At 38.0% G+C, this 17,552-nt stretch overlaps 1 protein-coding gene across 1 annotated transcript in view; it reads left to right on the plus strand.

The window, feature by feature from the left end:
• Window positions 1-442: 442 nt before the first annotated feature.
• The window catches only part of FAAH2 (fatty acid amide hydrolase 2), a 66,537-nt gene continuing 49,427 nt past the window's right edge, over window positions 443-17,552 (plus strand). The window contains 4 exon segments of the mRNA XM_058535074.1: window positions 443-497; window positions 500-633; window positions 5,484-5,506; window positions 16,040-16,161. Of these exon segments, the coding sequence (XP_058391057.1) occupies window positions 443-497; window positions 500-633; window positions 5,484-5,506; window positions 16,040-16,161 (334 nt within the window).

A 17,552-nucleotide genomic window follows, 5' to 3' on the forward strand; every position in this document is an offset into this window, starting at 1 on the left:
ACTATTTACCATGAATTGTGCTGTGTTTGATTATCCAGTGTTTACCATAACTCTTTAATGTAGGAGCAATTATTCCCATTTTTCATTTGAGCAAACTGAGTACCAGAGACAGTGTAAATTGGCCAAAGCCACCTTGTGGCAGAGCTGGGAACTCCAAAGACAGTGTTCCTTCTTATATCTCACTTTCAGTGTTGGGTTACACCAGTGCTAACAGCTGGTTGCATTGCACACAGAGTTGTTTAGACTTCAGCTCCGCCCGCCCCCATCTCTGGCCCAGAACCCAGCAGGTGATGATAAATAAGCTCCTGTGGAATTGTGGGTAGATATTGGACTTGTAAATGAAAGGATTCCTAACCACCTCCTTGCTTAGTCTTTTCTCCTCCTTCTTGCCCATGGTGCACGCAACTCTGAAGCACTAGGACCATGCAGAATCCAGGCCGCTATGGCACCTCTGTTCACCACCTGAATCCAGTTGCTGCTCCTGCAGTTGGTCGGCTCCCCCTTGGCCTAGTAGGCTGAGCAGCTCCAGCCTTTCGCGGCCCCAAGTTTGGGTCAAAGACCACCTGGCCTGTGACTGAACCATTACTCCTGCTTTTGGGTGTGCAGCTGGCCAAGCTAATCCCACAGAGGAAGGTAAGAGTGCAACGCAGGCTAGATCAAAAGAGAGTGGAGGGACAGGTATTTAAGTGGACAACTCCAAGAACTTTAGTGGTGGTGGTGGTTGTGGTTCACGAGTTTGGGTATGGTGGAAGTCAATTTCCTTTTCACTCTCTACTAGGGCGACATAGGGGAGGCATTCATTGGGGATGAAAGGAGACTTTTGGAAGTTGTAGTATGCTTACACCCAGAACATTTGCTGTGCACATCATTTGGACTATTTTGGCACCCCTCAGAGTCCTTCCTGTCCGTTTGTCCTGTTTGTGCATAATAATTGTGCGGGGGTAAATCCAGTGTGGTTTGCAAACTGATTTTCAGTCCCGGAAATTTTCTCTCTGTCTCTCTCTCAGGTATGGTTTACAAAGTGATTCTCAGTCATGAAAATTCTCTCTCTCTCTCTCCCTTTCTCCCTTTCTCTCTTTCTTTTCGGCCCTGGGTCTAGCTTCTGTTTTTTGTCCAAAATATTTTTTTATAAAAAAAAAAAGTAATACCTGTGGCTACCATATATTTAGTGCATAGTAAGTACATGTAAAATACTGTGCTGTGTACTTAAATAGATTTTGTCTCACTGATGCAATTATTTAGGTAATATCCTCATTTTACACATGAGGAAACCGAGGTAAAATGATCTGCACAAATACACAAAAAACTGTGGAAATTCTTAATCCAAATATTTAAGCAGCTCAAACAATTGTTCTCTCTAGAGTTGTGCAGGCAGGACCATCCATTTCTGTATCATATGAATAGATAGTTCCCTAAAGTTCTTGAGCTATAGTCTAGTATTCTTTCTTTATCCCTGCCTTGTCTTTGTCCCTCTATTGTCTCATTTGTTTTCCCTTATTGCTTTATTATCATAATTTAGAATGCTTTTCTACATACTGGTAACCTTTCAATGACATTTCCTGCCTCTCTCAGCCCTGTATCCCTCATGCATGCTTTTGTTAACAATTGCAGAGACAGTGAGATATAGTGGAAGGACACTAGGTTTCAAATTTTGGTCTGCCTCTTCATAGTTGTGTGACCCTGGGCAAGAGGTGCCATGACAATTGCAGATAATGCAGGTCAAGCACGTGGCACATAGTGTACTGTGTAGAATAGTGATTAGAAGGATGGACTCTGGAGCCAGACTGAAATCCTTGCTCTCTTACTACCTAGCTATGCAATCTCGGAGACACTCCATAAAATTTTTGTGCCTGCCACATCCCATAGGAAAAATAGACGCAACAATAGAATCTACCTTATAGAGTTGTGAGGGTTAAATGAGTTCATATATGTTAAACTCTTAAAAATACCACCTGACATAATAGTTCTATATAAGTTTTAGCTATTATTACTATTAATCATCAGGTTTTTGGAAATGATAGCCACTATTAATGTTTATGCTTACCCATGAGAAGAGATTATCTACATATAGTTTATATAAAAGTGTTCTGAAGGGGAGAAGTGGGCAAGATACAGTCTTATTTGTCCTAGTTCTCCCTCAGGCCCTCCAAGGTTCTGCCTCCCACAATGTTGATATTAACAACTTCTGCCCTTCCTTTTGTTATGTACTCTTTGATACTTCCTTCTTTTATCTAGAGCAGTTGTTCTCATCTGGGGACAGTTTTGTCCCCCAGAAACCATGTGACAATATCTGGTGACATTTTTGGTTGTGACAACAGGGTGAGGGTGCTACTTGTATCTAGTTGGTAGAGGCCAGGGATGCTGCTAAGCATACTACAATGCACAGGATACCCTACTCCATAATAAAGAGTTATCTGGCCCAAAATGTCAATAGTGCCAAGACTGAGAAACACTTCCCTAGACCATTGAGTATTTGAGAAAGGTGGCTTCCTTTTAGTCTTATTGCTAGGGCCTGGGAGTAAGCCATTAAAAAAATAAATGATGATTTGACCTATTCCTTATGTGAGGCTGGATCAGTACCAGTTACATTTTTGGTCAAGTCTAGGGCTCTAGCTGGAATAATAACAGCTATCATTGATAGAGTGCCTACTGTGTACTAGGAACTTTGCATATTTTATCTCCAATTCTCATATTAAACAGCAAGAAATTACTCCAAGATCAAGATGAAAGTGTAAATATAAGGGAATTGACACTATTACCTATTTAAAGAGCATTAACTCCAACAGTCTGTGTATATTCACTCAGATGTTACCTACATACATTCAAATGTTATCTTTTGGTGCCTGAGTACATGAATGGGTGAATCCTGCACGCCAGGTGAAGGAAAGTTCTAAAGTACTGGTATCTTCAGTTTGCCTTAAGACCTTCTCAGAAAAGTCAAGTATTTTTCTGTCTTCTTACTTACCCTGGCTTTGCAATCAGGATGGTCCCTGTCTTCTTTAGTGTTTATACTATTACTGCAGGCTTGAAAAGGCCATTAAGTCATTAATCTGTTTTCCTTATCTCTCTGAGGGCCAAAGCTTTGCCTTTTATCTTTCATCTTTCTCGTGTAAGTGACAACCTCTATGGGCTTCGGATTCCTTACTTGTAAAATGGGCATAAAATAGTACTTCATAAAGTTGTCTGGATACATGAATGGAATAATGGCTATGAAATACTTCGCACATGCTCAATAAAAATTAACTAATATTATAGGCTTTAGTCTTATATTTCAGTGGGAAACGGAAATACAATCATGGATGCTAGCCTTTACGGGGGGAATTTTTTTTTCTTGTCCCTGCCACTTTGTTTTAGTTTTATCAAACCCATTCTCATGATGTGTATTCACAAAATTGCCTACAAATATACACATGCACACACACTCACATGCACACACATGCTTATAATTTAAGTATTCATTTTGATGCAGTGAATCAATTCCATATTTTACATGTTGTTGAAAACTCTGTACAATGAAATAAAAAACCTGTGATATAGTCTTTGTTCCTTTTAAAAATTTTATTTATTTATATTCTTCACAAATTAGGAGTGTGGGCTTCAGAGAATTTAAAATGTGTTGCTTTCGGTCTTATGGCTAGTAAGTGGCTCTTGCTTCCCCCAGTGTGGCTTACTTTTTATCTTTTAAGTAAATGTCCTGATAATAGAATCTACCTTATAGGGTTATTGTGAAGACTAAATGAGTTCATATACATAATGTTCTTAAAATAATGTCTGGTGTAATAGCCCTATATAAGTCTTAGCTATTATTATTGTCAGGTGTATTATTAATATGTTTGATGCCGGCCCTGATATCTGTTCCTCTGCGTTGAACCCAGCATATATGGGGTTAAAACCAAAGAGCACTCATTCCCCCTTCCCTGCTTCTCTAAGTTACATTCACAAGTACATATTGGTTGTTTTTTTTTTTTTTTAATTTTTGTTTATTGCAGTAACATTGGTTTATAACATTGTAAAAATTTCAGGTGTACATCATTGTACTTCTGTTTCTGCATAGATTACATCATGTTCACAACCAAAATACTAATTACAACCCATCACCACAACCTGTGCCTAATTATCCCTTTCGCACTCCTCCCTCCCCCCTTCCCCTCTGGTAACCACCAATCCAATCTCTGTCTCTATGTGTTTGTTTATTGTTGTTATTATATACTACTTAATGAAGGAAATCATACGGTATTTAACCTTCTCCCTCTGACTAATTTCATTTTGCATAATACCCTTAATGTCCATCCATGTTGTCACAAATGGCTGGATGTGATCTTTTCTTATGGCTGAGTAGTATTGCATTGTGTATATATACCACATCTTCTTTATCCATTCATCCCTTGATGGGCACTTAGGTTGCTTCCAAGTCTTGGCTATTGTGAATAATACTGCAATGAACACAGGGGTGCATGTATCTTTATGCATTGGTGTTTTCAAGTTCTTTGGATAAATACTCAGCAGTGGAATGGCTGGATCATACGGTAGTTCTATCCTTGATTTTTTGAGGAATCTCCATACTGTTTTCCATAGTGGCTGCACCAGTTTGCACTCCCCCCAGCAGTGTATGAGTTCCCTTCTCTCCACATCCTCCCCAACACATGTTGTTTCCTGTCTTGTTAATTATAGCCATTCTGACAGGGGTGAGGTGATACGTCATTGAAGTTTTGATTTGCATTTCCCTGATAGTTAATGATTTTGAACATCTTTTCTTGTGTCTGTTGGCCATCTGTATATCTTCTTTGGAGAAATGTCTGTTCAGGTCTTTTGCCCATTTTTTAATTGGGTTGTTAGATTTTTTGTTGTTGAGATGTATGAAATCTTTATATTTTTTGCATGTTAACCCCTTATCAGATATATAGTTCGCAAATATCTGCTCCCAATTGTTAGGTTGTCTTTTCGTTTTGTTGATGGTTTCCTTTGCTGTGCAGAAGGTTTTTAGATTGATGTGGTCCCATTTGTTTATTTTTTCTATTGTTTCCCTTGCCTGGTCAGACATGGCACTTGAAAATATGCTGCTAAGACTGAAGTTGAAGAGCATACTGTCTATGTTTTCTTCTAGAAGTTTCATGTTTTCAGGTCTCACATTCAAATATTTAATCCATTCCAAGTTAATCTTTGTATATGGCATAAGATAATGGTCTGTTTTCATTCTTTTCCATGTGGCTGTCCAGTTTTTGCAATACCATTTATTGAAGAAGTTTTCCTTTCTCCATTGTATGTTCTTGGCTCCCTTCTTGAAAATTAGCTGTCGATAGATCTGTGAGTTTATTTCTGGGCTGTCAGTTCTGTTCCATACATCGATGTGTCTGTTTTTGTGCCAGTACCATGCTGTTTCGATTACTATCACTTTGTAGTATATTTTGAAGTCAGGGTGTGATACTTCCAGCTTTGTTCTTTGTTCTGAGGATTCCTTTGGCTACTCAGGGTCTTTTATAGTTCCATATAAATTTTAGGATTCTTTGTTCTATTTCCATAAAGAAGGTCATTGGGATTCTGATTGGGGTTGCATTGAATCCGTATATTGCTTTAGGAAGTATGGATAATTTAACTATGTTAATTCTTCCAAACCAAGAGCACAGAATATCTTTCCATATCTTTGTGTCTTCTTCTGTATCTTTCAATAATGGTTTATAGTTTTCAGTGTACAATTCTCTCACATCTTTGGTTAAGTTTATTCCAAGGTATTTTAGTGTTTTTGTTGTGATTGTATATGGGATTGTATTCTTAATTTCTCTTTCTGCTAATTCATTGTTAGTGTATATAAATGGAACTAATTTTTGTATGTTGATTTTGTCTCTTGCAGCTTTATTGTATTCATTTATTATCTCTAAAAGTTTTTTTGGTGCATTCCTTAGGGTTTTCTATATTTAAAATCATGTCATCTGCAAATAGTGACAGTTTCACTTCTTCCTTTCCAACTTGTATCTCTTTTATTTCTTTTTATTGCCTGATTGCTTTGGCTAGGACTTCCAGTACTATGTTAAACAGGAGCGGTGAGCGTGGGCATGCTTGTCCTGTTCCTGTTCTTAGAGGGATAGCTTTCAGTTTTCCACCATTGAGTATGATGTTGGCTGTGGTTTTGTCATATGTGGCCTTTATTATATAGAGACACTTTCTTTCTATACCCATTTTATTCAGAGTCTTTATCATATATGGATGCTGTATCTTGTCAAGTGCTTTCTCTGCATCTATTGAGATGATCATATGATTTTTATTCTTCATTTTGTTAATGTGGTGTATCACATTGATTGATTTGCAGATGTTGAACCATCCATACCTCCCTAGAATATAAAAAGTTGATCATGGTGTATGATCTTTTTAATGTCTTGTATTCAATTAGCTAGTATTTTGTTGAGGATTTTTGTATCGATATTCATCAGTGATATTGGCCTGTAACTTTCTTTTTTTGTGTTGTCCTTGTCTGGTTTTGATATCTGGGTAATGTTGGCTTCATAGAATGACTTAGAAAACTTCCCCACCTCTTCAAATTTTGGAAGAGTTTGAGAAGGATAAGTATTAAGTCTTCTTTGAATGTTTGGTAGAATTCACCAGGGAAGCCATCTAGTCCTGGACTTTTATTTTTCGAGAGGTTTTTGATTACTGTTTTGATCTGCTTACTGGCGATTGGTCTATTCAGATTCTCTGTTTCTTCTTGATTCAGTTTTGGAAGGTCGTATAATTCTAGGAATTTATCAATTTCTTCTAGATTATCCAATTTGTTGTCATATGGCTTTTCATAGTATTATCTTATAATCTTTTGTATTTCTGAGGTGTCTGTTGAAATTTCTCCTATTTTGTATCTGATTTCATTTATTTGCGCCTTCTCTCTTTTTTTCTTGGTGAGTCTAGCTAAAGGCTTGTCAATTTTTTTACCTTTTCAAAGACCCAGTTCTTAGTTTCATTGATTTTTTTCTATTGTTTTTAATTCTCTCTTTCATTTATGTCTGCTCTGATTTTTGTTATTTCCTTCCTTCTACTGATTTTGTGTTTTGTTTGTTCTTGTTTCTCCAATTCCTTTAGCTGCATTGTTAGATTGTTTATTTGAGATTTTTCTTGTTTGTTGACGTAGGGCTGTATTCGTATAAACTTCCCTCTTAGAACCATTATTGCTCTATCCCACAAATTTTAGTATGATGCATTTTCATTTTCATTTGTCTCCAGGTATTTTTTGACTTCTCTTTTGATTTCTTTGTTGACCCAGTTGTTGTTCAGTAGCATTTTGTTTAATATCCACATATTTGTGGATTTTCCAATTTTCTTCCTGTAGTTGATTTTTAGTTTCTTACCGTTGTGGTCAGAAAAGGTGCTTGTTATTATTGAAGTCTTCTTGAATTTATTGAGACTTATTTTGTGGCCTCATATGTGATCTACCCTGGAGAATATTCCATGTGCATTTGAAAAGAATGTGTACTCTGTGGCTTTTGGATGGAATGTTCTGTATATATCTACCAAGTCCATCTAGTCTAATGTGTCAATTGAGGCCAATGTTTGCTTATTGATCTTCTGTTTGGATGATCTATCTATTGGTTTGAGTGGAGTGTTAAAATCCCTTACTATTATTCTGTTACCTTCTATTTCTCCTTTTTTGTCTGTTAGTAATTTCTTTATATATTTAGGTGCTCCTATTTTGGGTACATAGATATTTACAAGTGTTATATTCTCTTGTTGGATTGTTCCTTGATCATTATGTAGTGCCCTTCTTTGTCTCTGTTACAGTTTTTCTTTCAAAGTCTATTTTGTCTAATATAAGTATTGCTACCCCAGCTTTCTTTTCATTGGTGTTTTTTTTTTGTGTGTGGGTGAGGAAGATCAGCTTGAGCTAACATCCATGCCAATCCTCCTCTTTTTTGCTGAGGAAGACTGGGCCAGAGCTAACATCCGTGCTGATCTTCCTCCATTTTATGTGGGATCCTGCCACGGCATGGCCTGACAAGCAGTGCATCAGTGCACACCGGGGTCTGAATCCAGGACGCCAGCAGCAGAGCACACGTACTTAACTGCTATGCCATAGGGCTGGCCCCTTTCATTGCCATTTGCATAGTGTATCTTTTTTCCATCCCTTCACTTTCAGTTTGTTAGTACCTTTAGTTCTGAAGTGTGTCTCTTTTATGCATCATATATATGGGTCTTGTTTTTTTTATCTAATTGGCCATGCTATGCCTTTTGATTGGAGCATTTAGTCCATTGTCATTTAAAGTAGCTTTTGATAAGTATGTACTTACTGCCATTTTGTTACTTTTTTTCTTGGTGTTTTAGTAGTTCTTCTTTGTTCCTTTCTTCTCTTGCTCTCTTCCCTTGTGGTTTGATGGCTTTCTTTAGAATGATATTTGGGTTCCTTTCTCTTATTTTTTTGTGTATTTATCATAGGTTTCTTGTTTGTAATTACCTTGAAGTTCATATATAATTACCTAGTTAAATAGCAATCTATATAATGTTGATGGTCTCTTTAACTTGACTTCATTCTCAAAACTATACTCTTTACTCCCCTCCTCCCATGTTTTATGTTTTTGATATCATATCTAACCACTTTTTTGTGTGTATTTGTATCCTTTATTCTCTTATCATGGAAATAGATAATTTTAGTAATTTGTCTTTCGACCTTCATGTTAGCTTCATAGGTGGTTGATCTGCTACCTTTATTGTATATTTGCTTTTACGGTGATTTTATTGCTTTTTTTTGATAATTTTCTTATTCCTATTTGTGGTCTTCTCTTTTCCATTTAAACAAGTCCCTTTAGCATTTCTTGTAAAGCTGGTTTCTTGGTGATAAACACCTTAAGTTTTTGCTTGTCTGGGAAACTCTTTATCTCTCCTTCCACTCTGATTGAAAACCTTGCTGGGTAGAGTATTCTTAGCTGTAGGTTTTTTCCTTTCAGCACTTTAATTATATCATGTCAGTCCTTTCTAGCCTGTAAGGTTTCTGTTGAGAAGTCAACTGATATTCTTATGGGGTTTTCTTTGTATGTAACTTGTTGCCTTTCTCTTATGGCTTTCAGGATTCTCTTTTTATCTTTAATTACTGACATTTTAATTATAATTTGTCTTGGTGTGGGCCTCTTTGGATTTATCTTTTTTGCTGCTCTCTGTGCTTCCTGTACCTGGATGTCTTTTTCCTTCCTTACATTAGGAAATTTTTCAACTATTATTTCTTCAAATGGATTCTCTGTGCCCTTGTCTCTCTTCTCCTTCTGGGACACCTATAACATGGATGTTAGTGCCCTTGATGTTGTCCCAGAGGTCCCTTAGACTGTCCTCATTCTTTTCAATTCTTCTTGCTTTTTTGTGTTCAGCTTGGCTGATTTCCTCTAGTCTTTCATCCAGGTCGCTGATCCATTCTTCTGTATCATCTACTCTGCTATTGAGTCCCTCTAGTGAATTTTTCATTTCCAGTATTGTATTCTTTATTTCTGATTGGTTCCTGTTTATATTTTCCAATTCTTTGTTGAAGTTCTCACTGAGTTCATCCATTCTTCTCCCAAGGTCAGTAAGCATCCTTATGACTGTGTTTGAACTCTCTGTCAGGTTGATTGTGTATTTCTGCTTTGTTTAGCTCTTGTTCTGGGCTTTTGTCTTGTTCCTTTACTTGGAATGTATTCTTGTGTCTCCTCATTTTGTCTCTTTCTCTGTGCTTATATCTATGTATTAGGTAGGTCAGCTATGTCTCCCAATCTTGGAGAGCTGGCCTTATATAAGAGATGTCTTATGAGACCATGCAGTGTGCTTCCCTTTCATCACCAGTTCCAAGTGTTTCAGGGGTGTTCCCTGTGTGGGCTACAGGTGTCCTTCTGTTATGGTATGGTTGTTCTTACTGCAGGTATCCAGCGAGGCTAGGCTGTCCCCTGGCTGGCTGATTGTGATGCTCAGCTATGTGTGGCTGCTACAGTCGTTTTCAGTCACTTTATCGGGCCTGGGGACCCCCAGCCCAGTTGGCTGCAAGGTCTAATAGCACATTCCTGTTGCTGTTTTTCTGTTAAGTGAGTAGGCCCCCAACATGGCTGGTTGCTAGTTTCAGGGGCTTACAATTGCTGTAGGCCTCTGGCCAGGAAGGCTGTTGTCACCTCGCTCAGGGTTTCAGCTGAGTGGGGCTGGCCCCAGGCATGGGAGCACCCAATTTATTCAGGCTTTGCAAGGTGGGGCCGATCCCCTGTGTGGCTGTTTGAGAAGCACAAGTCTGCTGCAGCTGACAGGCCCCACCACCTTCAGGGCCACACACCCCATCAACACAGTCCTGCCCTGTGCGTGCACCCTGAGCCACTGATGTGGACTCAGTTACCCCACTGCAGAGGCCCCCCCCCCACAATGCTCTGACCTGCACAGGTGGATGCACTCGCCTGCTTGCAGAGGTCCCAGGCACTGTCCTATGGAGGCCCACAAGTTGCCTGAGGACTTGCTGTTGGGTGGGGCCCATCCCTAGGGTGGGCTGCCTGCCCTTGCTGAGGTGGATTAAATCAGTGCTCCAGTGGGTGGGGAAGGCCCCTGCACTAACTGGCCAAAGGAAGAACTCCCATAACCTCTGCCAGCATCTGTGTCAGCACACCTCTACTAGATGACAATAATAGCTGCTGCCAGTGTCTGAGTCCCTTGAGTTCTCCATCCTCACTGAGATGCACCCAGACCCTATCAAGTGAGTCTCTTTTCACCAAAGGACTGTGTACATTTCTTCTGGTGATTTTAGGTTGCTTTCCAAAACAGATGAATTTGTGCGTGGGCCTTTTAGGAGTAGGCTTTTTTTCCCCCTTATGTCCAATAGCTTTTCTGGGGATATTCCCCATTGTAGTTAATAGCCAGCAATGCCAGGTGTTATGATACTTGTCTCAGTTGTCCTGAGTCCAAAAGGTGTTTATTATGGTAGCACTCCCCCACTCAGATCTCCCACTTCTCCAGGGAAGGCTTCATACCTTAAGGTTGCTCTTAGCCAGCTGTGAAGCATGGCAGCTAGATGCTTTTTGCTCTCCAGAAAAGAATTTCTGCCTCTTCCACCTCAGTTAGCACCATCCCTTTTTGTGGGGTTTCTTTTTATCCAGTTTTAAGTTCTCTCTTAGGGGTAATTGTTCCAAGATTAGTTGTAAATTTGTTGTGTCCATGGAAGGAGGTGAGTTCAGAGTCTGCCTGGTCTTGACACCATGCCCTGTTTCCAGGAATTTATCCATTTCTTCTGGGCCACCTAAGTTGTTGTATAGTTGCTCACACTAGTCTGCTATGATCCTTTGTATTTCTGTGTTATCAGTTGTAATGTCCCTTCTTTCACTTCTGAATTTACTTATTTGAGTCGTTTCTTGTTTTTCTTAGTCTGGCTATGTTTTTTTTTAATCATCTCAAAAAAAAAAAGAAAAAATTGTTATCTTTCAGTAAACCAGCTCTTGCTTTTATTGATCTTATCTAGTATTTTTGCCTGATTTTCTTGATTTGCCTATCTGTGCTCTCTTGTAGCTCACTGAGCTTCCTTAATACAATTATATGAATTACTTTTCAGATAATTCATGAATCTTCATTTCTATGTGGTCAGTTCCTGGAAAATTATTCTGTTCTTTTGGTGATGTCCTGTTTCTTTGATTTTTTTTGTATTTCTTTAGCTTTGTGGTGATATGTGCACATTCGATGGTGCGATCACCTCTTACAGACTTTACAGGCTGGTTTTCGTGGATTAAGACCTTCACCTGTTGTTGGGTTTGTGGGAGCCAACTGGATGGAGTGTGGAGGTTTTGGCCCCAGGGAAATCCCTGCGGCATAGTCTCTGTGCAGCTTTGTTAGCTGAGGTCAGTGTCAGTGAAGATTGCAGGAATCCTCAGTGGCCAAGGCTGTAGATGTCTGCAGTGGTGGTGAGGGCTGCTGGGGCCATCCTGATTTCTTTTTATCTCATGAGAGATGCTCTTACTGAAGGGATCCCTCTTGGCACTGGTCATAGCTCTCAGGCTCTCTCACAGTGGTGGTGGCTCCAGTGCCTGTTGCATGTGCTCACATGGAGCTACCACGGAGTCAGATTCTCAAGCATGAATGCTTGTAGAGAAATACTGCTTCAGGAGTCTGTGACAGTGGCACTCTGCCATAGCAGTAACTCTGGTGTTTGACATGTGGGTGCATGCAGAGCAGCCATAGAGCCTGGTTTTGAAGTGTGGGTGAATGTGGACAGACAGTGCCTCTGAAGCCCTGGTCTTTCTCCAGCCTGGACCAGTGGTGTCTCTGGTGCCTGAGATGTGGATGCTCATAGATCAGGCTGTGAAGTTGGAGTTTAGAATGCAGGCACTTGCAAAGTAGCTGCAGAGTTGAGGTCTGGACCATGGATGTGTGTAGAGTGGCCGTGGAGCTGGTGTCTGAAGTGCAGGTGCACACAGAGCAGCCATTGCTCTGAGGTCTGAGGCGTGCATGGTGTTGGGGACCTGGCATCCCTGTTTCCAGAGCAGTGCAACTGCAGCTTTCTTTTGGGGAAGATACAGCAGTGTTTCCCTCTATGGAGGGTTCATGTTGCTGATGGCTATTAATTACCTCAGCGGTAAAAGCTCCTGGTGCCCCCTGCAGAGCATCTGTTGTAGTCTGTGTTGACGAACACTACGGGATTCCTTGCTGTGAAAGCTTCAGGGAGTCCATGGCTGTGATGGGGGTTATTGAGTTTCTCAGTGGAAATATCTGCTGAAGTCCTCTACAGAGAAGTCCATTGAGGACCACCATGGCATCCCCTGCATGGCTGATTCACATAGCCTCTACCCTTCTTTGTTCTTAGCAGTCTTCAGATGTTTCCCCTAAGCTGGTCTCTCCAGCAATCCTTTCTGCTTGATTGTCTTTTTTTCTCCACTGTGTTGCTGTAGTTTCTTAATTGGACTCTTTAGTTGTCCTAGGGCTATTTTGTTTCATAGATAGCTGTCTGTTGTTTTTTGTAGGATGATAAATGCTGGTATCTCCTACTCTGTCATCTTGCTGATGTCACTCCTCTAGAATAGCTCTCTTCTGTTATTTTATTATTTACCTGTTATACATATAAATACATTTTATTCTTCCTTAAAGTTTGATTTTAGAATTTCATGCATATATTTATTTATATTTTATACTTATAATTATAAATACATTTAGCCTCTATCTTCCACGACTTCAAATACTGTTTGCAGAATGATAACTTCGAGACCTTTCCTCTAAGCTCCATTCCCTTATATACATCTTCCTACTTGATATCTCCACCTAGATGTCCTGTCGGCACCACAAAAATGGAAATAATTAAAATTGAACCCATCACCTTCCCTCTTTCTCTATATTTTTTGTCTCAATGAATGGTACCATCATCTACCAAGTAATGTAAGCCAGAAAACTGAAAAATAAACTTGATTTTTCCCAGTTCTTCACCTCTCACACTCTAATTTCCTAACATTCTCTATTAATTCTCCCTTCTAAATAGCTCTCTCAATATATGCTGTCATCTAAATAGCTCTCCACTTTTCTCCATCCCAACAGGAGACACATTGGTTCCAACTGCCATCATTTTGCCTGAAGTATTCTTCATGCTTCCAGTTTTGGCCCCTTCCATATTTTTTACCTTGCAAAAGCCAAAGGGAGTCTAAATCATAAAATAGATCATGTCACTTTCCTGCTTTAACCATTTCAATCTTCCACCTCCTATGCATTCTATGTAAGGGCCCTTCATGGTCTGGCAATCCTTAGTTTTCTGGCTTCATCTAATGCCTCTCTCCCACACATAACTGCTTGTTACTCCACCTGGGTCTTCTTACTATCATCTGAAGGGTCCTTCTAGTTCAAGACCAGTTTCCTGAGTTATTTTCACCTGCTAGTCACAAAATGTTTCCTTTAGATGCTGCCTCCTTCTAGTGTCCATCTCTATCTGGGTCCTCCTTTTTCTAGTCTTGGATATTGTGACTTGAGGTCCTTTTTCCTGACCTTCCCTAAATGCAAGTCTACAGGCTCTTCTGTTTCTGCTTTGTATCGGGCGTCACATCCAGAGAAGCTTTCAAAAAGTAGTAGTCTTAGGAATGTGGGTGCTTTACTGAGGTTACAGTTTTCTGCCTATTGGAGATGCTGGTCTTAGGTTCTCAAATCTCTCTGAATTGGTAACTGAAAGCACTTTTATTTACGGAGAGTGGTAATCCCCAGCTTCACATACTTCTGACTTTCTTTATGTACAACCAAAGTCTGTTTGGGGTTCCCTTTCTCTTTAATAAGAAGCATTGATAATATCAATTCTAGTTAACATTTCAGTACTTCAGTGTTCCAGGCACTACTGTAAGTGTCTACAAATGTGTTAACTTGTTAAATCATATTAACAATCCTGTGAGGTAAATATTATTAGTTTTGTTATTCATATGAGGAAACTGAAATAGAGAAAGTTTAGGTGACATGCCTAAGGAGACACAGTAAAGAGTGGAGCTGGGATAAAAATCTATGTATTCTTTCTGTAGATCATTACTTTACAAAAGAAATAAAATGTGAACCACACATGTAATTTTGAATATGCTAATAACCAAATTTTAAAAAATAAAAAGAAACAGGTCAAATTAATTTTAGTAATATGTATTGTTTGGCTATGTCAAAAATATTATAATTTCAACATATTGCACTGGTCACTTTTCAAATACTCAATAGAAACATGTGGCTTATTGCTACTATATTGAACAAGTCAGGTCTAGAGTCTGTGTTCTTAGGCTTCAGAACCAACTAAACCTTGATATAAAATTATGGTTATGTTATTTATTAGCTGTGTGATCCTGGGCACAATTCTTAATGTCTCAGAGTCTAACTTTCCTCATGTGTAGATTGTGCATAATAATGGCACCTACCTAACATGATTGTTAAGTTTGAGCAACTGTATATTGTTTAGAGCAGTGCCTGGCACATATCAATGATTGTTAACTATCATCATCATCATCATCTATTATCTTGGCACAATCTAGAACTCATGTTTCTTCCTTTTCTGGCATATTGTCTTATACACTTGACAGTGATAAATCCTCCTTAGGCAGTCCCAAAAATACTTTGCATCCATTGTCTCATTGCATCCTCACAGCCACCCTTCCTATGTAGACATCCCAAATTTACAACTGAGGCAGCTGAAACCCAGTGAGATAAAAGAACTTGCATAGATTACAGAAGTAGAAAATGAGAACTCCAGAATTTTTGTTCATCTTGAAGATGTAGACTTTATCATACTTATTTTTGTTTGAATACTTTGAATATTTGTTGAAGTAATTAATAAACATCATTGCTACTTCCAGTGAGCTCAAATTTATTAAAGTTATTTTTTAAGTCACATGATAATTTATTTAGAGGATTTAAAATTCTTCTTTTGAAAAGTTACTGTTTGAGATATTGAGAAATTCCATTGGCATTTTATAATTTAGTGATTGTATTGCCACACACACTCCAACTGTGTTATTTTAGACGTATTGATTTAATTGTATGTTTCTGAGCATTGCTGTAATATGTGTTTATTATAAAACATCTGAAAAAGACAAAATAAAAACAAAAATAAATTACAAAAAATCATAATCTTTGCACCAAAATAGTGATTATTCACCGCTAACATTTGGTTTGTTTACAAATACATGTCCATTTTTTCACATTATAGAGATTATACTAGGAATATAACATTGTAATCTTCTCTTCGTGTTTAAATTAAATCACTTTACATCATAAGAATTTTCAAAATGCAGTAAAAACTTTTAGGAAACACCACTATTATTGACTATACAGTTGTCCATAATAGATAGCTATAATAATTAATTTGGTGACAGGTTGCTTTCACATTTTTTCCAATATAAATAATGATGCACTGACCATCTTTCTCTATGTATTTTTGTTAGTATATTGGATTATTGTACTTTTGCTGAATTCCTAAATGGAGACTCACTGGCTCAAAGGGTCAGCTTTATAAGGCTCTTGACAAGTACATTAATTTCAAGGTGTCAATCCATGTTCTTTAATAAAGTTGGGAAGATGGCAACCTTATGTGTTTTATGTAGCTCTCTTTCATTTCTTTATAGATTTGGGCAGCCAGGAAGGAAGCTCATGCTGTAGATAAAAAACTTGCAAAGAAGCAGGAAGATGAAGCCACCCTGGAAAAAAAATGGCCCTTGTTTTGGGTTCCTTTGACAGTCAAGGAAGCTTTCCAGCTACAAGGTACTGTTCTTTCTATTTTCTTTCTTTACATACATGGGTTCAACTCACAAATGGCATATTTTTCTCAACTTATAAACTGAAAAACATGTTATCAAACTGGAACACTAATACAAGCTTCGTCAGTTTCGAAATGAAGGGAAGTATTCTGCAAGTTCCATTAGAAGAGAAACAATAATGGCCATCATCTGTTAGACCTGTATGGCATATGAGGGGCTATGCTCATTGTACATTAATCCTCAAGCAGCTTATAAAAATTATATTATTATCTCATTTTTCAAATAAATAAATTGAAGCTCATGAACCTAAACTAGCTTGACTAAAGCCAAGCTGGGACTCTGATAAGAACAGGTGATTTCTCTATAATGCAATTCTTATTTTAACTTTTGGCTGGCCTCAAAAGTAAATGAAAATCCAAAATGTTTGGAAATTAAACAATATACTTCTAAATAACTCATGGGTCAAAGAAAATATCAAAAGGGAACTTCTGAACTGAAAAGAAACAAAAGAACAACATACCAAAACTTATGGGATGCAACTAAAGAAGTGCTTAGAGGGAAATTTATATCTTTGGGTGAGTATATTTGATGAAAAGAAAGATTTAAAATCAATACCCTAAGTTTCCACCATAGCAACGGGGAAAAGGAGAGCAAACTAAACCTAAACCAAGTAGAAAGGAAGGAAACAATAAAGATTAAAGTGGAAATCAGTGAGATAGAAAACACTAAAACAAATAGGTAAAATCAACGTAACCAAAAGTTAGTTTGAAAAGATCAACAAATTTGACAAATTTTTAGCTACACTAACCAAAAAAAAAGGAGCAAGAAAGTAAAAATTAGTAAAATCAAAAAAGAAAGATGGCATGAGTACAGTTTTCATCTTAAAGGGATTACAAGTTAATAATAGGAACAATATCATATAAACAAGTTACACAACGTAAATAAATGGAAAGATTCCTAGGGAGACAGAAATAAACAAAACAGACTCAAAAAAAAGGAAAATATGAATAGACATATAGCAAGTAAAGAGATTGATTTAGTACTCAAAAATCACCCCACAAAGAAAACCCAGACTCAGATGACTTCACTATAAATTCTATCACATATTTAATGAAGAAATAATGTCAAATACTTCAAAAACTCTTCTAGAAAATAAAGGAGGAGGGAACACAAAAATAGAACTAGAGACCAATGTCCCTCATGAATGTAGGTGCAAAAATCCTCAACAGAAATAATTTAAAAATGAAACCAGGAACATCTTAAAACAATTGTATGTTATGACTAAGTGGAATTTATCAAAGGAATGCAAGGTCGGTTTAACAACAGTGAAAATGCTAGAACTAATTGACTAGTTTGGTAAAGTCACAAGGTACAAACACATTAAAGCTGATTTTT

The sequence above is a fragment of the Diceros bicornis genome, chromosome X (assembly GCF_020826845.1).
Source record: "Diceros bicornis minor isolate mBicDic1 chromosome X, mDicBic1.mat.cur, whole genome shotgun sequence".
NCBI lineage: Eukaryota > Metazoa > Chordata > Mammalia > Perissodactyla > Rhinocerotidae > Diceros > Diceros bicornis.